Source organism: Corythoichthys intestinalis, chromosome 1 (genome assembly GCF_030265065.1).
Source record: "Corythoichthys intestinalis isolate RoL2023-P3 chromosome 1, ASM3026506v1, whole genome shotgun sequence".
Lineage (NCBI taxonomy): Eukaryota > Metazoa > Chordata > Actinopteri > Syngnathiformes > Syngnathidae > Corythoichthys > Corythoichthys intestinalis.
The window spans coordinates 47,935,945-47,961,576 of record NC_080395.1 but is presented as its reverse complement, the minus strand read 5'-3'; the positions used below and the strand labels follow the sequence as shown (position 1 = coordinate 47,961,576).

At 38.9% G+C, this 25,632-nt stretch overlaps 1 protein-coding gene across 5 annotated transcripts in view; it reads left to right on the top strand.

The window, feature by feature from the left end:
• Positions 1-25,632, top strand: part of sox6 (SRY-box transcription factor 6) — a 202,737-nt gene that overhangs the window by 133,008 nt on the left and 44,097 nt on the right. For 4 of the 5 annotated variants that reach the window (XM_057820051.1, XM_057820286.1, XM_057820200.1 and 1 more), the window contains 4 exons: positions 7,399-7,522; positions 13,926-14,005; positions 23,522-23,671; positions 25,366-25,546. In XM_057820051.1, the coding sequence (XP_057676034.1) occupies positions 7,399-7,522; positions 13,926-14,005; positions 23,522-23,671; positions 25,366-25,546 (535 nt within the window). The remainder of the gene's footprint in view (positions 1-7,398; positions 7,523-13,925; positions 14,006-23,521; positions 23,672-25,365; positions 25,547-25,632) is intronic. The other variant, XM_057820123.1, reaches the window with a different exon arrangement.

Below are 25,632 nucleotides of genomic sequence, written 5' to 3'. Positions count from 1 at the left end.
TGTGGTGTGTTCATTATGGCTAATGCTTGCTGCTACATATCCCTTGTGAGGTGCTACAAGAAGCCAAAGTTTCCACAATTACATATTGTCGTATCACACGGTGCAAGTTGCATTTTATTCGCCATCTGGCCTTACCACTTTCGTTGTAATCCTCTGTAGTTTGAGGCAGCAAGGTCGTTGCATGAAAAAAGTTAGCTATTTTTGCGCATTTTGCCGATTCTTTCACGAGTGCTTTTCTTTTTAATTCTTATTTTTCAGCGCCACCCTTGCTCTTTTTATCCATCCGAGCACCGAGTTAGCAGCTAATTTGGCTCAATACAGACTACAATTAGGGGGCGGAGCTGCATGCTGTATTTTTCGTCTGCACACGTGAGGATGAGTCTGGGAAAAAAATACTGTTTTTTTTTTTTTTTTTTTTTTTTTTTAAGACGGCCCACAGGGACAGCGGTAACAGAATGTAAGTTATACTCAGTGACACTGTCACAAATAAATACCAAACAAAAAATGATAACAGTGTAATTTTTTTTTTTTTTTTTTTTTTTTTTAAATAAAACCCGGACCGGCCCATCTGGCCGGCCGGCCCTTCTGGAATCGTCCAGAAGCTCCCGATTAGTCACTCCGGGCCTGGGAAGAAGTGTGATCTTTCAGTTCTTATATCAACAGCTGGGTATAGTTACAGAAAATCCCTCCTGTAGAATTTGTGAAGAAAAGAAAGAGAAGGCAAGACAGAAGCTAATAAAGTGTGGATGTATGAATTAGAACGAGATTTAAATGAAATGCAAGAACTTCTCTCAAGGATTTTATTGTAATTGGGATATTTTTTCAATATTGAATATCTGCATCTCGACCACAACTTCATAAGTTGCCTTTGTTTTTTTGATAGCTTTTTTCCAAAGTCCTCTTCTAAGGTTTTACTTTCTCAAAGTGTGCTCGAGGCAGATTATTTCCAAGCATCTGTGTGAGGGGTGTGTTTCAGGGCGTCAAGTAGCAATGAATCAGTATATTAGACGCCGAAAGTCCTTTCAAGCTAATAACCATGAAACATGAAGGGTTAAAGAGGCAGGAGTTTTTCCTCACCGCTTCTTTATCTTGTTAACGCTCAATGATTGTGACAGTAAAAGCAACAGCCTCTCCCTGTTCTCTTTACTTGGCAGCGTGCACGTAAGCAAACCCTAGCTTGGATCAGAGCATGTATGTTCATGGGTGAAGGTACGGGGGGTCCAAAGGCCCTATGGGTGCTTTGAAGAGGCTTCTTCATCAGACAGTGAAGAACACGGGTGCTGACAGGAGGCACAGGGCCAGTGTTCTAATGCCAGTCTAATCTCCATTAGCATTCTGCATTTGGGGAATGCGTAGTTGTTGTACATTATTCAAAAATATAGAGATACCCTACTGACCTAGCAGTGTAACTTATGGTAACTAACAAGTCCTCCAAACTGTATTTTGAGTTATAATTTTCTGCTTGGTTCATCTCTAAAATACATTTATATTAACTCATTGGCTGCCATTGACGGTTATAAATACTCTAAAAATGAACTGTTTTTACATTGACCACACAGTAACTTTGACACAGCACTGAAACTGAAAACACAGATCAAAAACCTTCCTACTGTTTTAACTGCTTTAATATTAATTCATAAATAAACTTAATGGCTGCCATTGACTGTGATGGATGTCCAATCCATTTGGACTCGTAACGTATCCCGAACAACCCGATTAACAACTACAGAAGGTTTCAATATGGTTTTCCTTGCCTTACAACTACAAGCAGACTATTTATCAAACACTCAGTAGAGTGTCCCCTCAAAGCCAAACAGCTTGCGCACTGGTCTGCTACAGACTTCATCGGGTCATCTGAATTGATGATCTATGTTGCGAGGAGGCGAAAACCTCTGCTGGAGCGAGTCCTGGCAGAGTGCAAGGCCTCAGCCAAGTCTGTCTGACTGATCACTACAGATGCTCCTCCTCAAGTATTCCGAGTCAGATCCTTAGTGCCGGGTCTTGAGGGACAAACAATAGCACCTGTTCCTCATAAGATTGCCCACTCATGGTTCTTTAATGAAGCCTGAGGGCAGATGGTGTGAAATTACATTATCCAGTAGTTAGTGGCGCTGTGACAAAGAAGCACTGTCGTATCTGCGTACATAGAAAAGGCAATGATGGTGTTCAAGTTCTCACACAAAGGCTCTTTTTCAAAGGAAACACACTCTAGACTTTTTGTTTGTCCAAAAATTCTTATTCTTTCTTCTCGCCTACTTTTAAAACACATGTAATTATGCTATGAACGCCTCTGCAGCTTGCGAGCACTTAATTGACAGCCCAACTAAGCTCCTCTATTTGTTCCCACCTTGAAGCTCCTCAGAATTTGATTCGCCTCGCTCTGACATTAGTTGCTGCTTATTAAACTTTAATGCTCGGAGCTCATTACTGCAAATCACGTCCATTCGAACTTGATACGTTTATTTCTCAACCAATGCATATTTATACTCTCAGTTTTGGCTCGGTAAATCCTGGATATTTTGCACCATATCTTAAAAAGATAAAGGTAATAAAATATGATATCCTGAAGTTAATTATATCGTTTATGGTTAATGTTGCATGGGGGAAATGTCTTGGGTTATCTCCATTAATGGTTTTATTTGCAATTAAGTAGTATCAATTAAATCATAGCATTACAGAAATTGAATATATCTGACACAAAATATTGTGATGTACTGTAGATGTAATAAGCATACAAAGTTCTTGCGTCACACAAAAAAGGCTGTTTGTACACTGACTCGCTTCATGTTGAGTATGAAGTTGTTTTTGTTTTTAGTTGATTTTTTTCATATGGTCCATTCAAATGAGACCAAGAGCCATTGGAAACATACCACAGCAAAAGCAATTTTTTGTCACTGTCTCCTTAACCGTTTGTTTCAACTTGGAAGAAACAAATGTTTAAAAGACGTTTTACAGAGTAGGTGCACACAAACGTGGGACTCTTACCAGGCTAATTTCATCCAGTGACAGTAAGTCCCCTTTTTATTGCGACTTGATTTTAAAGAGGCTTGAATGGTGAAACATTCTGTAAAGTGTTTATTTTAGGGGATGACCTTTAATTAACCCATTTTCCAGGCAGGTTCCTCTGAGGTGCCTTAGTCTGATGTTAGATTAACCCTCTCGGGCCCACAACTGCGGGCCATCAGAGACCCTCAGGAAGCTGGGAGTGACAGTAAGATTGGACCTTGCTGCATGTGTGCAAACCCCCACACAGCACTTTGGAGACATAAACTGCTCACCCACCCTTGACACAAGTGGGGAGTTTGTGTTGATGTTCCCTGTAGGATAGGGAAGTCAGCAAATGACTGCCTAGTGAAGGTTTAATGTGAGACTGCAACAAACTGACATAAAGTGCCAGTCTCATGTTGTTGCAGGAAAATGGCTGTGCAGTAGTGCTTAGACGTACAAGTTGATCAATTTAAAAATATGAGATATAAGATTTGGCTTGACCCACTCCTTGCTTTGACTCTTGAACGCAGGACTGATGTAGAAACATTGTCAGGTAGCTGTGAATTAATTCAAGCTGCTTTTTGCAACTCCTAATTGTCATTTACTGTCAAGCTAAACAGAAAAGGTAATTACAACTTGTGTTTTTAGGGTCAAAAGCTTTTTCAATACAAACGTGCAGCAAAACCTGTAGACACACAATAAAACAAGGCTTAGTCATACATGCACTGTATGTGAGTCATTTCACTAAAACCAGACGCTTTGCACGATGTCAAAATAAAATATGAAACCCTCTGGAGGCAACGTGTATATTTTTTAATGAAATATATTCGAAGTGATTAATAAATAAACCATAACCTCAGAAACTTTGCTTCAAGGTTTGTATCCTACTGTTGTTTTTTAGCGTGCTTTTGTAAGCAGAGTCATATTGACCATTGAAACACCAGCTAAATAAATTTCCCCAGAATTGCCTGATTTTGAGAAACTCTAACCAGACTACCACCAGATATTCTCTCTCTCTCTCTCTCTCTCTCTCTCTCTCTCTCTCTCTCTCTCTCTCTCTCTCTCTCTCTCTCTCTCTCTCTCTCTCTCTCTCTCTCTCTCTCTCTCTATATATATATATATATTTGGGCTGTCAAAATTATCGCGTTATATATTAGGGCTGTCAAAATTATCGCGTTAACGGGTGTTAATTAATTTTTTAAATTAATCACGTTAAAATATTTGACGCAATTAACGCACCCGCTGGCATATTGCCTCAAACATTACAATGAGGCTGTTTATGGACATTAAGAGTGAAGAGAATGCCACCGGCCGCTTGAGGGCAGCGCCGTTCCATACTCATGTTATGTCTTCTAAACGTGGGAGAATTAGTAGTTGTGAGACGTTTATGCTGTATTCACAATGCAATGCAAATTGCTATTTGTGCTCCACACATATTTTGGTAAGTTTTCTTTCTTTTAGTGGCAATTATGTGTCTCTTGTTTTATTTTGGGTAAGATATGTACAGGTACAGTGGGGAGAACAAGTATTTGATACCCTGCCAATGGGTTTTGGCAGTGTATCAAATACTTGTTCTCCCCACTGTATATGTTATACAGTAAAGGCGAGTGGACACAGGCGCGCCGTTTATTGGCATAAGCTTCTCCTTCACAACAAACATAAGTATCGTTTAGTGAAAGCACAACAAAAATAATCTTCCTATCTCTCAAAAAAAAAAAAAAAAAATGTTCTCAAAAAGAAAAGCACTTCAGTCTATAGTAATGAGGCCCTATTCTGACACACAGTTAAACAACAATGCTAAATAAACTGGCATTCATATCAATTTAGCTATGCAAAATACACGTAAAACTTTTCACTCTGTTTTTATTATTGTTATTTTTATTCTTATTATTATTCTATTAACTCTACTTTTGATTGAAAATTTTACAAATTTTATTAAAACGAAAACATGAAGAGGGGTTTTAATATAAAATTACTATAACTTGTAACTATAACATTTATCGTTTAAGAACTACAAGTCTTTCTATCCGTGGATCACTTTAACAGAAAGAATGTTAATAATGCCATTTGTGGATTTATTGTTACAATAAACAAATACAGTACTGATGTACAGTATGTTGTATGTATATATCCGTCATGTGTCTTATCTTTCCATTCCAACAATAATTTGCATAAAAATATGGCATATTTTAGAGATGGTTTGAATTGCGATTAATTGCGATTAATTATGATTAATTAATTTTTAAGCTGTAATTAACTCGATTAAAAATCTTAATCGTTTGACAGCCCTAATATATATATATATATATATATATATATATATGTATATATATATAAATGTATATATTAAAATTATATATATATATATAATTTCTATATATATATATATGTATATATATATATACACACACACACACATATATATATATATATATATATATATATATATATATATATATATATATATTATATGTTAGTCCTGTCAACAATAACGCGTGAACAACCATGATTAATCTGGAAATATTAACGCATTAAAAAAAATGCAATTTACCGCTCACACTAAGTTTGGCCACAACCGCCTCCCGTAGTCCCACACGGTGATGTTTACATTCCCCGCGCGGCAATGCAGAACAAAATGCAGCCAGCCATGATGAGTGAGAATGAGACCCAGGACTGCTTCATGGCAAATTCCGTTTTAAAAAGCCGCCTAATGGAAATCTAGATAAAAGAAAAGTTGTGTGCACATACTGCCGTGATGAACTATCCTTCCATCGGATCACAACCAGCCTAAAGTACCACCTTCGGGCAAAGCATATCTTCGCTAGGGTTAGCAATGACGCTAACACTGCAAAAACAAGCCGCAGTCATCAAACTACACTGGCAGAGTGCGGACTCGGACTTGTCAACAAAAGGACAACAAGTAGGTTGACAACTGCTATCGCTAGATGGGTAGCCAGAGACTGTAGAGACCCATTAACTTAGTCGAAGACAAGGGCCTTGAAAATCTCATCCAGATAGCATCGGGCAACCCAACATACAGAACACCTTCACGGGCAACTATTGCCACAAAAATTCATGAACTTTTTGAAAATGAAAAGGCAACGAAGGTGGAGCAACTAGCCAGAGTTACGTTTGTTGCACTGACAGGAGACCACTGGACAAAAAAAGGGTATGACTGGCTAACTTAAGTAGTGTTTTTAAGCACCGTTACACACATTTGAGTGTAATGTTTTTCAGTTAACTGTGTGAAAATTGACAAATTATTATTATTATTTTTTTAAATATCACACAGCTTTCAGGCAATTTAGTGTAAAACTGCAAATGCTGCATTTATTTGTGTGAAATGTTTTATTTAACAGACAAGTTGTTTACACATTTTTTGAAACACTAGCTATTGTTACTGCATTGTGCTTGTCTGCTCTTTAAGTTGGCAGTTAATTTTGGGCAATATGCCAAACGGTACTTGAGCCACATTGTTAGTCTGAGGCACTTTAATATGTTAAGCTCTTTTCTGTATAATACTGACAATTTATTTTATTTTATACAAGCTGAGTTGTTAAATAACATTTTAAAACTGTATTTGGTTAAGTATTAATTCATTTATACACCATACATTTCATCTGAAAATAAATTTTAAGTAAATTATAGTATTTTCCTAGTTTTTTTTTTTTTTTTTTCCTGAAGAGCAACTTTATTCATCCTGAGGGAAATGTGACAGCACTAATATATATATATGTATATATATATATATATATATATATATATATATATATATATATATATATATATATATATATATATATATATATATATATATATATATATATATATATATATAAATGTGTTATGTTTACATAAATATATACTGTATATTTATATTTTAAGATAAACATTACAAACTGTGCATATTTTTGGGGAGGTGGGCCTGGTAGGCTTGAGCAGATTAATGGCATTTCCATTAATTTCAATGAGATATAGGGTTTCCCCAAAGTTGACTTTATATTTGTGAGGTGTATAGTGCGCTGAACAATCCTCCCACTGAAGAATCTCTGCTGTAACAGTCAGGCAGTTAGTGAAAGCTTCACACAACATTTGCAGTACTACTCTGCAGAAGTCATAAAGACCCTTTCAGTCATGCTGTGACTTCCACTCGCTGGCGCTGGAACAATAAGTGCGGTCTTTGATGTCTTCAAGCGAAACAGTGGTTTGGAGTAAGAGCAGTCGTAGATCTGCCAGGTTTTGTGTGAGGACACGAGGGTCCACCATTGCCACGGAGCGCCCTGTCAGCACGCGTTAGGGAGACCTGTGATCTGGATTCTCCCTCCCTCCCCACCATGAGTGTAATCTGTGTTTCTGTGTACCATGCCTTCACTTAGGCCTCTCTCTGATCTTCGCTCTCTATCTGTTCAGCAGGTCCAGGGTCACATGCCTCCGCTCATGATCCCCATTTTTCCACACGACCAACGCACTCTGGCAGCAGCCGCCGCCGCCCAGCAAGGCTTTCTCTTCCCTCCGGGAATGTCTTATAAACCAGGTATGCTTTGCAACTTAAGCCGTTTCATCCCTCCTGTGCTTTACCGACATACGTACAGTATGGCATTCTTTCCCTCACATCTGCAAGTTTTAGCACTGCTTTTGAAAAAGCAACAAACAAATTAGGTTGAGGATATTGTAGTCTACACAAAATAACAGATAGTATGGTTGCTGAGACAGAGCCAGCCTGATAGGTTTTCCGATGAGAATAAAAACCTTTTTACTGTTGCATGCGACTACTGTCTTTTGAAATAAAAAGTCACACGAAAACCATACATCATGCTTGGTCATAATGTAAGAAACAGATTTGAGAATACAACAAGTATAAAGGTCGATTTCCCTTAGAACGAAAAGGAAAAAATAACATTTTGGTAAAATAAAAAATGCGTAATCACTATAAATGCCTTTTTTCTTATAAACAAAGTGCTTTAAACTCATTCACTCTCATTCTCTTTCAAAGCATCAGAGGATCTTTTGTGACACATAGATGATTGTTTTCTGTAACAAGCCAATCAGTGAACTCAATCAATGATAGTGTAGACTCTTCATTCAGACTAAAAGCAGAGAGGCTCTTTGTAAAAGATAATGCATCAAGTAGAACAGCGACTTTGATGCTATAGTTTTGGTTTTGTGATGCCTAAAAATAGGAAACAAACAAACAAACAAACAAAATCAAGGCAGCATAACTTTTCTGATAACTGACAAAGAAATTTACAGAGAGATGCATGGCTGTCGTTACGTCCTAAACATAAAATCTCTTGTTTGTTGTAATAATGGAGTACTGTTATTACTGGTGACAAATTCCATGCATTGAAATTTCTCCTTGCCATATTCAAAGTGACAAGCTACGATTCACCACTTCCAATTTTTCTTCTTTTGAAGAGCTGATCTGAAATTCGAATCAACTCTGTCTACAGTGATTTAAAAGCCTGAATTTCACAGACAAGGTCGACCAAACCCTCTTCAACCCACTCCAATTAAAAATTTAGTTGACAAACATATTCCTTGATGGCAATAAAGGGTTAAATTATAAATGTTATTTGACCTAAAGAAGAGTTTTTATAAATAGAAGGTAGTGTAGTCTTGATAAAAATGTCAGAGGTAGAACAAAGCGAGCCCATGTGTATTGTAAAAGTTAAGCAGAACATGAAAGATGACTGAAATCAGCAAAGGGAAACACTAGGAAGTCAGCAGGTTTGCAGCGGCAGTACATTAAAAAGGTGTGGAAGTGCAGTTAATGAATTAACTATAAAACCACAGGATGAAATGTCAGCTATTTTAGAACTGTGGAGGCATGACAGCCTAAACAAAGTGCCTGGGGGGGGGAGTCTTTCACCACTGTGCTTTTCGCGATAGGTTGGACATCAAAAATGTTTTAGTTCAAATAACAGAAGCTATTAAAGAATCAGAGGTCACCGTGTATACGCTTGCTGCATAATGCATGACTTGATGAAGAAATAGCTTGGGGAGTCTGGAAATGACTGTTACAAGAGAGGTATTTCAAAACATCTATTATTTCCCCACGTCCAATACAATACACACAATGTGACCGGAGAGGACAATGTTATCACCCCCACCTGCAGCGTACGCAGGATGCTGCCGTGTTCTTTCTCTTCGATGGAAGTGGCCGAGCTATTACTTTCAAGACTAAAGCGCACTAATCTGATGTTATCATTATGAGACAGCTCCCAGGGACCACTGATTATGAGCCCGACCCTATAGTGCTCACATGGCAACAAAGTCGCTCAGGCACCACGGTGGCAAGTCATCACCCCGTCCACCGGCTGTGCTCAATGGCCTGCTATTGTACGGTAGACAAGCACAGTCTTTCAAGCAGCAGCTCATCTTTTAAACAAATAGGACTTTCCACCCCATCTACGCTGTTTACTAAGATTTCAATGCATTTGGGCCCATATGGATGGAAGTCTCATATTACTCCATGACAACTTTTTTTCTGTAATGAGTGCTGATAAAAAAAAGTCCTCCAATACATCTACTGTATTTGAATACACAGTATATGACAGAAAACACTCAGGTGACTTGAAGTTCAGCTCTGAGACCCCCAATTTGGCTGAATTTCCAAATTGAATTCAAAATTCAAAATTGTCCAATATGCATGTGTGATACATAATTGGAAAGCTTAAAATCTCAATTTTCAGGAGGAAGAAACATTTTGAACAGGAGGGCATTTAATTTTTCTTTTTAAACAGCAAAACCCTAACTGGAGGTGAGAGCACGAAAGAGCACAATTAAAGACGTCATGATTCTAACGAGAAATTGTCGCGTACTTAACTTGTTTCGATCCAAAAACTCCATGAAGCATGTATCACCGAGTGTCAAGACAAAGCTGTGAATGGCCACAGCCGGATTTTGGGGGGATTTTATGGGTGAAACATGGTAATATAACAAGTGTCGCAAATGCAGATTTTTTTTTCATATATTTACCCTTTTAAACATTTTTTTTTTCAATTATATTTGTTTGAATCGATTACTTATCATCTAACATATCGGGGAAAATGTGATAGTAACAAAAAAAAAATACAATTAGGCGATAGTTATGAGGTCTATCTGTGACCTATTTATAGACACCATTTTTTTCATTGTGACTTTAAAAGTTAAAATTATGCGAGTGATTTTTTTTAAACGAAATACAGACATTTTTAATAATAAATATAATTACTTACCTTCTTTTTATGGCTGGGTTGAAACAAAAGCAGTTGCGCGACATCTGTAAACGGTGGTCTCCAGGATAAAACGAACAAATTAAAAATAGTTCAGGGGTTTAATGCGCCATGAAACTGCTATTGCAGCATATAGACATACGTATTGTTCTATCAAACACAACAGTTCTTTTGGCTTAAAATACAGCAGTTTATTTTAAACTGGGGTGCAAGAGCAGAAACTGCTTTTTTCAGTCTTGTCTGTGTTTTCCGCCATATATATATATATATATATATATATATATATATATATATATATATATATATATATATATATATATATATATATAATTTTTTTAAAATGGTGTTAAGAGGTGAATTCAGAAGTTCTGAACTACGAATATACAGGGGAATCTTTTCAGATATCTTGAATTAAATTTAAAAGGGGGGAAATTGTATCGTGAATTAATTATGGCTAGTCAAAAACAGTGGCTTTTGCATTGGAGTGGAATACACGCGTACAACTGAATTGTGAATATTTGTATTAAAAAAGTCCTTGCGCATAAATGGCAAATGTGAAATCATTTCTCCCATGATATGTTGCAAATATCTGTACATTCTCACATTCTCAGGCTAACGCTCTCCTAACTACATCTTATTACATTAACTGTAATACAATATATAATATGTATATGTATATATATTCATTCATTCATTCATTTTCCAAGGCGCTTTTCCTCACGAGGGTCGTGGGGGTTCTGGAGCCTATCCCAGCTAACTACGGGCAGTAGGCAGGGGACATATATATATATATATATTCTGTATATAATACCAGCTTCCTCGCATGAGAGAGAAAATGTCTAAAAAATATTAGAAAAGTCCAGTGGGGATCATTTCAGTGCCCTTAGAATGAAAAGACGGGCACATGAAGTAATTCATTCTTGGTGGTGCAAAAATTAAAAACCGATATCTTTGTCAATGGGAATGTTCAGAATCAAATTACAGATATCTTCAACAAAAATTCTGATGGTTAAAATGTAATAACGACTAGTCACAACAAAAATTCTGATGGTTAAAATGTAATAACGACTAGTCAGACTATTAGATACACGAAATGTTCATTTCAGATAGTTGAACCTATTTTATAAACGTTGACTTAATTCAAACCCCCAACTAATTGTCCACCGTGCTACTTAATAGAGACTTTTATTTTCACAAGATTTATAGTTTGCAGTGACCTGGCCAACAAGGGACAAGTCATGGTTAAAATGGTTTTAAAACTTAATACCCTATTCCACCAATGACACCCACCTGGCATCATGCCCGTTCTGCTGAAGCCAAATGCCTGTATCTAAGAAGCATGCCACCCCTCCCCAGCATTGGGCCACTCATAAAGGACCTGACTCTCCCCAGGTTTCACATAACATCTAAAGACACCCGGCCATTTATTCTTCCCAGACATCTACGTCACAGGCAGCACAGAGAGACAAGAGGGAAAGCGATACCGAAATGAAGGAGGTGTAGAAATAACCACGGCGCGAGCCCGCACACCCAAGCCAGCACTATTTGAAACCACTACTGCCGTGTGATTTTATTTGCTCCTAAATGGGGATTGAATTTCCATGTCCCCGTCTCACATTGTGCTGTGCTGTACAAGATTGCAAAAAGAGGCAAGCGGGTGAGGGCAAACTGAAAGAGAAGGTACATACATTTACCTTGTCTGCGGCCTAATGGCTCCATATGTTAGTGAGGAGAAGCGACAGGAAGAAGTGGGGTCTGAACGAAGGACTACTTGCCACACTCGCACGGACGCATGCTATCAAACAGCCATCTAGCTACAAACACCGTGCTACCCCATCTCTCTCTGTTAAACCCCGAGACTACCATGGCTATTAGTCATACAGCAACCTGTTAATGACTGACATTGACAAACAAGCTTTTGTGAGCGTTGCTACTAGGGCTGTTTGATTTTACCTAAAAAGAAAATCCCAATTATTTTCTCTCAAACCCAATTTTCCGATATCAATTACAATTTCTTGGCAAAATAAAAATAATGACAAATAAAACATTCGGAATGTCTTCTATTTAAACTTATTCTTCTTTGCTAGAACTGAATGTGCCAGTGAATTTAACTCTGTTAATGCACAAAGAAGATCATTTTATTTTTACAACAGTCTCCAGCTCTGTTCTTAATTAAAGCGATAATTAAAGAAGAAAGTGCATATATCATTTAAAACAAAATCAAACATGAGACAAGGTAGTCAGTCAGTCAGTCAAATTGTCTGTCAGCAAGTCAGTCTGCCAACCAGCTAGCCAGCCAGTCAAGCATGTCAGTCAGGTGACGTAGGCAGTCAGGCTCAGGGTGATGTGCTGTCACATTTCTCTCTGGTCTTATTTACATAAATTAAAAAAAAACTGTCACTCAATAATAACAATATGCAAGGTGGCAATCACCTTGTCTAAACAAACACAAATATGCACAAGAGTGAAGGTAACTAACAGAATGATCCTTTAGATTTATGAGCACCTCATCTTTACAAAAGACGTCAGGTCAAACACATTAATGGGCCAACGGACATATACGCATATAATTTGATTTTCAAATGTAAACCTATGAATTTTGCCAAAATATATTACTATATTAAAACAAAAAACAACATGGCATGCGTTTATCTACTGTAATCTAGTAGCAGCAATATTGACAGGAAAACGAGACAGAGGGACAGACAGACACACAGACACAAAGCAAGACAGATGGACTCAAACACATGCACACGCATATACTGTACTTTCATACTTGTGGTATAGTGCAATATACACTAAGCCAGACGTGGCGCTATATTACTGTCTGGCGTGTTGTACATGAAAGTGCCGATGAAGTAAATGAGGAAGTATTGAAGGTTTCAAGGCTGCATGTTTTATCTGACAGTCCACTGCAAATCTTATACATATACAACAATATTTTAATTACATCATGATTTACTTACTCAGGGTGTTATACAATTTGTGTCCAAAGTTGGCCGGGAAAAGGTAGCAGAATCGCCGGTAGCCATGGTTGTTGTTCTTGTTGTTTATGACAGCGTGTTCTCGTGGGAGGAAGCTGAAATGCGGAGGAAACTACGACGGCTTAGATAAACCAAAATGGTGCAGTTTTGAAAATCAAACGTACTAATCTCAACGTTTTTAACATTGTTTTAACCAGAAAAGTTGGTTTCGGTACAAAATCGATTAATCAAACAGCCTTAGTTACTGCCGTCTAAAGACCAATTCCTGATCACAATGATGTGTCAATCACAATATGCAGTATTGATTTAAACCAGAATTTGCCAACACTCTTGTAACCAATTCATACACGTTTGTTTTCACTCTGCTGCCAGTCAGAAGCAATATTGTTCTGAACAATAGTCATCCAAGCTGTCAGCTGCATGAACTGCCTGAAAGGGTATTGCATAATTGCTAATTGAATATCACAGGAGCTTATTGTACTTTTGAACCCTGCAAGCACACACAAGCCCGAAGAATTCCTTGAAGAGGGCGAATAGCGCGCCACATTTCCAAGTAATCCTCCTCCAGTCCAACCGGTTGAACCTTTTGTCAATGCAGATGTTCGGGCTTGATGCCGAGGGATTGCCGCTGTGTACCACATTGCCGTGTTAATGTACCACAGGACTCGGGATCCATGTCGGCGCTTGTCTGTACACTCATTGTCTCGACCTGTATACATTGTTGTCTCTCCCCTGACAGGTGATAACTATCCTGTGCAGTTCATTCCCTCTACAATGGCAGCTGCGGCAGCGTCAGGACTCAGCCCCCTCCAGCTGCAGGTATGCACAGCGCTATTACAAAGAATGTTAGGGGCACCTACCAAGCCTCAGCCAGAAAGGATGGCTAAGCAGCTGCACGCTAAGTAATGAGCTGCACACTAAATAATCCTGGAGGCCCCCGCGCACACACATGCTCATCATATTACATATGTAATTCATCTAATTTTATAGAGGCTTTATCCTCTCTGGCCTTCCAACACAGACGAGGTATGGAGATAATAGTTATCAGAGGGAATGAGAATCACTTTAGTTGTCTCAATGGCCCACCAGTAAATGTATTAGGGGTAATTGACAGTGTGAGCAAAGAATCTTTCTTATTGCTTTATATCTTGTAAACCCACTGACATAGTTCTTTTATCACTGTCTCATATCGGAGCGGGGGAAACAAAAGAAGATACAGTAGGAACAAAAATGTGAACAGTCATATCAGATTGTGTGTGCAAAGAAAATGTTGGGAAAGACTCCACACCCTATAGACTGCTCCAGGATGTGTCTTACACTGTATTTAGCAAAACAAAAAAACGAACCCAGGTCAGAGCCTAACCTGAGGCCATAATCTTTAATATAGATGATTATCTAGGTTCTTTCTATCACATTGTACAATAAATACAGCTGTCAGTGTGCGCTTTGTACTCAAGTGATTAAGATTCCTTTGAGGATGTACTTTGACATTTTCATACAGAAGACACTACATAAAAATCAGTGAAAGGCTTATTTTCACTGAAATCTCTTATTTTGAATTAAAGAGGAAAATAGCCGACTGATTAATAGTAGCTTCTTAACATTTTGATTCCAGTTGATGGCTTTTCACATCATTGGCACTGGAAGAGTTAATGGCATCTCGATTCATTTATATGGCGAAAGATGATTTGATATAAGAATGCATTCAGTTATGAGTGTGCATGTGATAAATTATAATGCACCACTAAATAAAGCTACTTCTGTATATCAAGACTAGTGCCAATACGTGTGTTGAGTCAGTTGCTGAAGTAGACCCTGGCAACGCAACAGCCAAAACAGTAAAAGCTGTGAAAATCTGTTATGCTTGATGCTCAACACTGCCAGAGAATCATGTCAAGATTAAACAAGCGAGCTGAAGACGAGTGAGTGGGGGACTCTGCTCATTGATATATGTGGCATTTGTCCTTCGGAAGCAACCACTGTCAGTGTTAACGAGCCTTGGCAAGTTCTAACAGTGTTTGCAGCTGGCTCTGAAGAGTCCTATGTCATTATCTAGCCATGAAACGCACTATCACAGGCATGTAAGGTGTTCTGCTTGTGTTTGAAGGGAGGATGCCCAAGTGGATGTGTGGTAATATTTGGTTTTGTACGTGAGTGTATTGGCGTGGCTCAGCGGTAGTCATTCCTCAACCCACAGGTTGCGGGTTCGATTCCCCACCCTGGTGACCTCGTCTAAGTATCCTTGAACATTGTTCCTGATGCTGTGCCATCAGTAGGTAAATGAGCATATGGTGTCAAAGCGCTTTGAGTGGTGGAAATGTGCTATACAAGTATAACTCCATTTACAATTCACAATAAAGTAGGCCTACTGCAAAGGTCGGGTGGTTCTGAACAGACATGTTCTGACTATCTATAGTGCTATAGGAGGTCAAATGAGATGGTCATATAGCTGAAGGTTAGGGTGAAGGGGGAAGACAGGTTGACAGTCATTAATTGTGACTATGTATCTAACCCTGGGAATGGGCTAACGCAGCGGTTTCACGCCCATGACTTGACTGACCTTTAGTGAACATTGTCAACAAAAAAGAGGTGCATTTGCCATTAATTGAAGTTTGTCAGCCTGTCATATATTCCAAATGCTTTCTGCTATTTACCCTGCACGGAGACTCCCCTTAAAACAGCAAGGAGAGTCAAACATGCCCTTTTCGATATGGCTGGGACCAACAAACCGTGTGACTGCCATTACTTCTCAGCAAGCATGAGATAACTATTATTAAATCTTGTACTTCTGTCTTGATTTATCAGCCACAATATTGTTTTTCCACTCTTCATGGTAGAAAGAATTAATGGTACTTCGAGATGCAAGTGACCTGACTTACAAGATTTTCAATATATAAGCTACCATTCAGTTTTTCAATTTGTGCCTTGACTTTTGGGCAAAGATTTAAAATATGAGTGGTAGCAGTGAAGAGTATGAGTATTTCATAGAATTTTACTTAACAGAAGAGAAGTACAACTTTTGAAGTCAAAACTACATCACTTTGCTTACATAGAGTGTAAGAGAACAAAATAACATACGGTAGTATCTAGGATGTGGTGTTATAACGCTTTTAATGATATTCTAACTAAAGAATAAGCAACATATGGACTAGGACAATATAATATACATTCATAAGCATTAGTTCTTAATCCTATGCAATAAACGACTATTATTTCAGATCACATACCAGGATTAGGCCCAATAACTGATTTATTGCTTTAACTGTATTTACATTGAACAGAATTGATTTAATTATGGTATATAATCATTTTATTAGGTGCTATAATTCAAATTAAACTTCCATAACAATTTCTTTGACAGGCTAGAATAGATGATTGGCATTTCCATTATTTTAATTAAGAATCATGCTTTTGCGATTCGAGTGTTTTTACTAAACTTACCAAACCAATATTATGAATAAAAACGGTCTATTCAAGAATCAGTGTCGGTGGATCTTAAAAGTATTTTTTTCTTATTATAATACTGACCTAAATTAATATCTTTATTGGAAAAAGTTTCATATGGCTGGTAATTGAAGAATCTTGCTCAGTATATTTGTGGCTGGAATTCCACTATACACCCCTAGTCAAACATTCCTGTCATCTGCATAGCAAGGGGTTATTTTCGCCAATTTTCTCCAGTTGGATTATTCAATATATGAACTGTTGAGGTAGAAAAAAATATAATCTGATTGGTAGAATTAATTCCCACAATGCTACCGAGGTAATGGGATCCAGTCAATGAGGCAGGCTGATCCGTCAGTCTTAATGTTGCTTGTGTAAGCCCTTCACAATCTCCTCTGTCATAACATTGTGGGATCCAGGCCTCGCCAAGAATAAAACCTCAACAAGGTAACAAAGGCTCGTAGCTGATGGATGTAAATGAATGTCGCCGGATGTGTTTGACTGCCGGAGACTGTAATTCGCTTGTCAATATGGGGTGCTCGCGTCACAGTCTGCAAGTGGCTTGTCAGCACACACGGTTGTACCACAGGGCAATTTCACTCAATGTGTTCCTGACAGATTGGCTCGCATCCTCAACTCACAGGAGAGAAGGCGGGTAAACTATCCCAGCGCGACGTGCCCCTCTTCATTAGTGCCCACACAGTGCGGCGATGAGGCCGGGATCAGCAGGAAACAATGGCCGCGTCTCCGCCTGTCCTTGCCTGATTGCAAGTGACACCACTCACCTAACAGAGGAAATTGTGCTTAGATTGTGCCACGACATGTCCCGACACAGACTATATTCAGCTGAGTGAACAAACCAGGAGCGAATTTTCCTAATTCTACAAAAGACAAATCCATTTGGGACATGAATTAATGTGTAGCTTATGCTGGTGCAGGGTGCGAAACAATAAGCCGAAAAGCATTGAAAACTTAATGCACACTTGCTTTCCTTTAAACTGTGAAATAATTCTAATAATTAATAATGATGTTATTTAATAAAAACAAATGTGATCATAATGATGTTACGATCACGTTTTTTGGTTTGCACTCGAGTTCAATCCAAATCATTTGTGAATGTCTCCTGATACCGAGTCCCGATCTAAATAAACAAAATAAAAACTGAAAAATACAATTTCAAAAAATTTCACTTAGTTTGGTAACAAGTAACAGTAAAATGAATGACTTTCACAGAGTGAAACTATTTTAGTGATGAAATTAAAAATCACAATCTCGCAACTCTCAATTTAAAGACAATACTGTATAATACGGTATAAGTCGCTTTTGCACTGTTGTCACATTAAAAAGTAAAATCAGTATTTGTGCCTCAAGGTTATGATTAATTTGGTACCTTTAAAAAATATTTTTTTCCCCAGCCAATACCTATTTGGAACTGAATAATGTGACGCTGTCAAACCCACTCTGTTCGTCAACTTTGAAGAACATTTAACGCTTTGCTCCTTCTCTACAGATGTCAAATTTGCGTTGCATTCAGGCTGTTGGTAAGCCTTAATATTATATGCTTTCAAAACGCGCAACAACTCTAAGCGATGAAAACCAGTACCATGTGCAGACCTGATCTCACACAGACAGATACAGTACATCTGAGGGAGTTCTCATTGCTTTCGATGACTCGCGTAATGAGAAAAAAAAACCATTGCAGTGTGATCTTGAACAAACAGGAAGAAAATGCGAGTGAAACTGTGCATTGTCTTTTGTTTGGATATACTTAAATGCCTGTAGCTTGTAGATGTGAAGAAAGACATTCCATCATTAACAAGTGAGGCACTTTTGACTTTGAAAGAGAGAGAAGGGGAGAGAGGAGGGCAGGACACAGAGAAGCGACATACTGTCGAGAGCAGCTGTTTCTGTGTTTATGAGCAGAGGAGGCCAGTCTTTGAAGGTAACCCCGAGCAGTGTGCCGATGCTAGCCGCGTATGGAAGGCTGGCTAATAGGGTGGCTAGGTGAGCAGCTGGATGGAGGCTGTGGCGCACAGAGGGACATATGGACAGATAGAGTGGATAATGCTGTGAGCATCATAGAATAGGGAAGGCTGGCTCAGGGGCCTCTAGCCCTGGAGAGCCAGCCAAACTCCCATCTCAAGAGGAAAATTGTCTTTGAGTGTGTATTGAAAAGAAAACGGGAAGTGAAAGGCCTAAAATATGCTGTGGTACCTTGAGATACCCGCAACCCGACCAGAGCCTTCAGCCAAACTCTATCCTCTGCATAGAACCACTGATTTTACTGACATACTAATGGGCTGAGAGGAGTTGAGACATTGGAATCAAGCCGTTACTATACATTATTACATCCACTGTTATGATTTTTCCGCGCAGGTTTACCTAGAGCTGTACAAATAGTGGGATTCTATTTCAGACAATGTATCTGAGTCAAAAATTAAAACAAATTTTTTTTTGGGCGGTCCTTATTCTGCTTTTGATGAGATTTGTAATCTGCAAAAATGTTAAAATTAAATTAGAATTGGTAACATATTGAAATTCTTTCTCCTTCAAATATGAGAAAATTCAACATCATAAAATACGATAAAATGGCCAAAGAAGCCAAGAAGCATGTTTGTCATTCAGAGGTCTTTGGGGACCATGCTTTATTCAAACTGACTTCTAAACTTCATTTTGATCATTTCTGGAAAAGTGGCACCACTATGCTGCCCCCAGGTATTATTTTTTTACTTCTGTTAGTTAAAAATACAGTATCTGATAATAAAACCATGCTCAGACAACTTGCAAGCAAATTTTGACGTGAAAGTGTCTGGGTTTAAAGTTAATTTTCACATCATTTAAAAATATATTGAATTTTTTTTTTTTTTGGGTGGGGGGCGGTGGGCAACATACTCACATTGCCTCCAGAAAGCATCAGATCTCATTTTGACACCGTGTTAGAAGTGCCTGGTTTTGGTGCAACGCCTCAAGTATTATTTATAAAGGACAATTTTGCTTTCCCTAATGAAATACACACTGCAACAATCCTTTTTTATGAAGGCTTTTAATGGTTAATTTGCTTCTATTCATTTCAAAACAGTTGTATTTTGAATAAATTAAGGCACCGCTGTATACTGTAGATGGCAGAATAACTACAAATGGTGAACCCAGGGGAGATGAGGGGGGGTGGAGAGGAGCAGGTTGGGTGCCAGCAGATGAGACAGATGTTGGGCCATACTGGAAAGAATCGGCACAGTGCACCAGGACGCCGCCTTCTACTCTTGACATCTGGGCTTAGCCCGGGTCAGCCTGCCTGTTTGCCCTGGGCAATGAGCCTGTACAAGCCTTGTGGCAAACAGGGCTGGCGCTGTTCTCCCTTTTAAATGGTGAGGAGCACTGAAGCACACTTAATGCCCTCATATCCAATCCAGTGCTTAACGTCCAGGCCAGGCAGCGGTGAATGACACATTCACACACATGCAAGCGCACGTACACACAAGAAGGTGGTGTGTAATTAGCACAAGCTAAAGCTGACGGCATATCAAAATTTACCCGGTATGAGCAATTGTTATGGTTTGAAGGCAATGTGTTTGTGTTTTATTTTCACGGGCCGTCGTGGTTAAATGTCGCATCATCACTGGCAGAGACAAGTCTGACAAATATCTGCCACTGTGTTTTCCAACACACACTATAGCCACACTGAGCCACTGCCTTTCTTGAAGCAAAACAACTGGCTCATTTGTTTTTCCACAGAAAGATTTTTCCCCCTTTTATGGCATATGTCTACATGGGGAACTATGGGGTGACATTCAGAGATTTTGAGAGGTTAATCATCAAATAAACAAGACTTCATGTTTTAATTACCATCATCTAGTAAAGATTAGTTTTGTCCGACTCATCAGCAAAGAGTGTAATTTAACTTTAATGTCGCAGGCAGCAAAGAAAAGTGCACATCCCGTTTAACCTCTGCTGCGACCCGTGGGCTTGTTTTTAATTAGCACAGGCTGACCTTGCGCATGCCATACTCACTTTGAATCCATGCTCACTCAGATTGGTTCCACTCGATTGGGAGAAGGAATACGGACATCAGGAGGGGGATCTTTGATTTTATTTATGAGTTTCCTTGTGTTGAAACAGTGGAAGTTTTTGATGATGACACTCAGAAGACTGTAAGGTGTGTCACAAAGTATTTTATTTTTCACTTCTTAAAATACAAAACACAATAAACCAACACAGTATATTACATGTTACTGCAGGGATTAGAGATTCACTCATTCTCATTTTGTCCTCAGATAGCCTCAATGACCTGGTCTAGTATGAACCCTCAGCTGGCATAACCATAAGAAGAAAGCACTGTTACATGTAAATGGGGGAAGGGTGGTGGTAGTGTAGACAAATGTCTTTTACTAAGGGAGGGCAGCATTGGGAGGAAGGCATCACTTCTCAGCCATCAGTATAACATTGGCAAAAATCAGCAATGTCCTGAACAGCCCTCAATAATAATTGCCATTCATCAAACTCTAATTGCTAACAAAATGCCCCAAGAATGGGACATTCATTTCTTTATGCACTGAATGGCAGGCCAGCCTACCTTGTTTAATTTTTTTAACTCTTGATTCTACTTATTGTTCCACGGTTCTTGGGAGGTGGACTGTTCCTGGTTAAGAGGGTAGGCACCGCTTATCACCCGATGGCACTGACCTGCTAATCAGAGCTGACGACGGCCATCCTGACAGCGTCTAATTTGTGGCAGAGTCTAATTATGTTCTTTTTCCTGGACAGTAAAGTTCTTCCCACTCAAGGTCAGGGGTATGCCTGTGCACAAGACTGTTAGCCAACATCTGTCCAACAGATTTCACTCGTTTTTTTTTTTTTTTTTTTTTTTTTTTTTTTGTAGTAAAGGAGAATGAATGCCAGTGTTGTTAATCTTACTTTAAAAAAAGTAGTTAGTTACAGTTACAAATTACTTCTGCCAAAAAGTAATTGAATAGTAACTTAACGTCATTGTAACAGTAATTAGTTACTCTACAAAGTAACTGACAACACTTTTCATCTACACGATATTACATTATACATTCTAAAACATCTTTCACATCTTATACTAACGATTGAGAATAAAAACACGAAATACAATATTTTAGAACATTTTGTATTTATTTGGAACAAATAAGTCTTTTAAGAAAACACAAATGTAAACTGACAACTAACCAGTGCAAATCTCTGAAACTATATTAAGTTAGGCCTACTGCACAATAAGCAGAACACTATCCTTAAATATTCTGTGAAGTAACAATATTAAATACTGAAAATAATTCAAGTTTGAGAACGCTACCTTTGAAATTCCCTGGCCCGTCGCCATTATCGCTGACTTGTTATGCTTGCCATAGCGTGCAGTGAAGCAGGCATTATCCGCCCACTGAGCCAATCATCATCGCGTTAGCAACGGCGTCACCGCCTCCATCCCTCCTTCCCCTCCTGCTCTGCTCTCTCCCAGGCAGCAGATGCGTGAGAAAATCAGTCGACTGGCGCTTCATTCAACCAAATTGTAGTAATGTAACCCTTCACAATACTCAGTAACGGCAACTTAAAAATTGATTTATTAGATTACTTCCTACTACTACTGAAAAAATAACACCGTTAAACAAAATTTTTACCTTTAATGTTAACTAAGACTAGTCCAGACAATTACCAAGGTTAAGGAAGACATACAGTTTGGCTAATTCTGAATGGTGACAAGGGCTTTGCTATCTTTTGGGAGAAAGTTTTCATTTGCATTTCATGTGCTTTAATATCTATAAATCTGTTAATCCTTGTCTCTTGTGGTCCTATCTATGTGGCTGAATGTGAGGCTGGCAAGATTAGGTTACTTTTTTTTTCCATTTGCAAATACGCGGTCTGTACATGGCCAAAAGAATCAGGAAATGACACATAGGTTGTTGATTGGCTAAAGGAAGAGAAATTGGATTCCCCATAGACGGCACCATTAGACTGACAAAAAATAAGCCTTACCTTGTGTCAGAACGGCAGACGGTGTGGGAATTAAAGGGTGCATTGTGTCTCGAAGAGTAAAGTGGAGCTACACTGTTTCTTATTAGTTGTATTTGCAAAGACCTTTTACAATTCAAAGCAGTGCACAAAAGCTGACTTCAACGCTAAATGGAGCAATTTTGAAGTGCGGTTTCAGCTATACAGAAGTGTTTTCACAGAATCACACAACTTACTGTGAAAATATAAAACTCATTATCCCCATGCAGTCCGCGTTGGAAATATAAAATGATGCTTGAGACTCCAAAACATTCAGAACACTTGTTAAGTTTTTGGCCAATCACTTGAACCGCCCTCTTGTGTGGTAATGTCACTACCACTTGGATGTTAAACTGACTGAATGCCAAGGAAAATAATATCAGTGTTTTTCATGCAGGTTTCTAAGCCTTCATAATGCTTACGTTTAAGTTCATCTACGACGGCAACTCTACTGAGGTTTTGGGTTTCAAGTATTGTTTAATGGGACTGTCTCACATGGTTGCATGAGGTTAAATATTATGCCAGAAATGTAAATTCGAGGCTGTATATAGAGCTGATTTAGAGCTATGAGAGATCTTCACTAACAACCTTGCACACTGCAAACTTTTCTCTGTGATAAGTGGAAAATAGGGGCTCCAAGTATTCTGAACGTGAGCCATCTCTGTGTGGTTTTCAAGACTGCTGTCTCTCTCTGGGTTACGCCTTTGAAACACAGTTAAGACCTTTGATGGAGGTTCTCTGCCAGCCTCATGGAAAGAGAGGAAAGACACTAAAGAGAGAGCGATGAAGGCAGACAGAAGCTCGGAGAGGAAAAGACAGAATATAAAACTTTGAATGTTGGCTCTAGCTGGATGTTAACATCTTGTGGCTTTCTCCGCCTCCCTACAGCAACTGTACGCCGCCCAACTTGCCAGCATGCAGGTCTCTCCTGGAGCCAAGATGCCTCCACTCCCACAGCCCCTCAATGCCAGTGGGCCCATTTCCCCCTCCTCTCTGAAGAATGACAAGAGTTCCTCCAGCCCTATCACTCAAGTCAAGGTACAACCCTCAACTCTTGAAGCCCGGGCCTTGAGTAGTACTTGACCCAACTTGGTGTTGTCCCAATAAACTAATAACTGTACTGTTGTCACATTGCTCCAGTGTTACAGCAGCCTCCAGCGGCTCATCAGTCTGTGGGGCTGCAATGAACTTTGATTCTGTTTTTAACTCCACATATTAAACGTTTTGTGATGCATTTTCCTTCTTTTCAGTAGAAAACAATGAATTGAGACTCCAAATCAGCCTTCTAAGACAACCAGAACAGTACTGTGGCAATCAGAATGAAAAGATTAAAAGAGCACAGCATGATTTGAAATGTTTTGAGTTAGAAATGTTGGTCAAATATTTTTATCACTTGGCACTAACGTACTGATAAAAGTTAAAAGGAGGGAAAAAAGTTGTTTTATTGTAAAGAAATTGACGTTTGTATTATATGCTGCTGTATGGCATGGTTCCACTAGACCTCCGTGGAGAGGAAAGGCCATATTCAGGACATCATCTTCACTTACCGCACTAATCACAAACACACAGCCACTTGGAGTGGCTCAACTGAATAAAATCACAATGGAGAAAGACCACAAATCATATCTTGGAATAGCAAAACAGTGTTCGATGTTTTGGCTCGTGGATACGCAGCAACTGGCTTGTGATCATCATCAAAATCAAAACAAAACAAAACAAAAAAAAGTCAGATTTACAGCACACATTGTAGAGTGACGAAAGACAAAGCGATTTTAGGTAAGAGCATAAATGAAAATCAAATTTAAAGTGGCAAGCCTCCATCTGTAGCCACAGTGGAAAAAGATTGCCTTTTTATGTTTGTGTGCTTTCAGCTTCACTGCATGACAAACTGTTATTGGCACAGCAAAAACAAGGCCTTGGGGCAGCCTATGTCCGGGCCATATGTTTGGACAAGGAGGCACTTGGGCTTTAAACAAGACTGTCAACAGCAGCACGTCTTCATATACGCTGAAATACTGCTTATTGATACATACTGCCTTTTACTGTATCATGGCAAATACATTAGTCTGAAATGGTATTTCATGTATTCATGCAAATGGGCAGAATTGTACTATTTTTTTCATTTTCGTGTGCTTTCCAGATATTTTGTAATACACGTGAGCTATAAAAGTATACACACATTTAGCGACTACACTGATTCACCTCACTAAGAAGCATGTACATCACCCAAAACATGTCCCCCCTTCAATATCAGAACTACACAATTTAGGCATTTGCTAACTTACATTCTATATTTCAAGGGTGAAGATATCAAAATATAAACATAAGAATGTGCCGACGAGGAATGAAACACGAAAACAAGCTAATTAAGTAGATAATGTGAGTCGAAGTGATGAATGGAACAGCTGTCTTTGATCACTGGCAGCGGCGTTATCTGGTCATTATTTATTCTTGCAACCAGAGTGCACAGCCAGAGAGGAGGGAGAACAGATGAAGATGTACAGAAAGCCAGAATCTGCTTTAATTACTGTGAACAAAGGCTCTAAGCAACTGTGAGGAAGATCACAGTGGCACCGTTCGGCAAACACGAGGATGAGGACAAGGAACGAATGAAACACTTTACAGTACAATAATATAGCACTGTGTTTGCTCATGAACAAGGAGAAAAGTCAAAATTAGAATAAGGGGGGGCTGTCCCACATGTGTGCTTATTTGTATCTCTGCTACTGCAGGAGGAAGGAACACAGCCGCTCAATCTTTCAGCTCGCCCAAAGACGACAGACATGGTCAAGTCTCCGACTTCCCCCACGCAAAACCTGTTTCCCGGCTGCAAAGGCAACCCCAACAGTTTCGCAAACAAGGGCGGTATCCCCAGCCCGCTCGGAGGAGGCCTTGGCCGTGGCTCCTCGTTAGGTAAGCCTTTTTAAAAATGGATCTTTATGTCCATGAGACTGCTCCGCCACGGAAAATTTCTCAGAATAGGGTCTGTTCTACGCAAA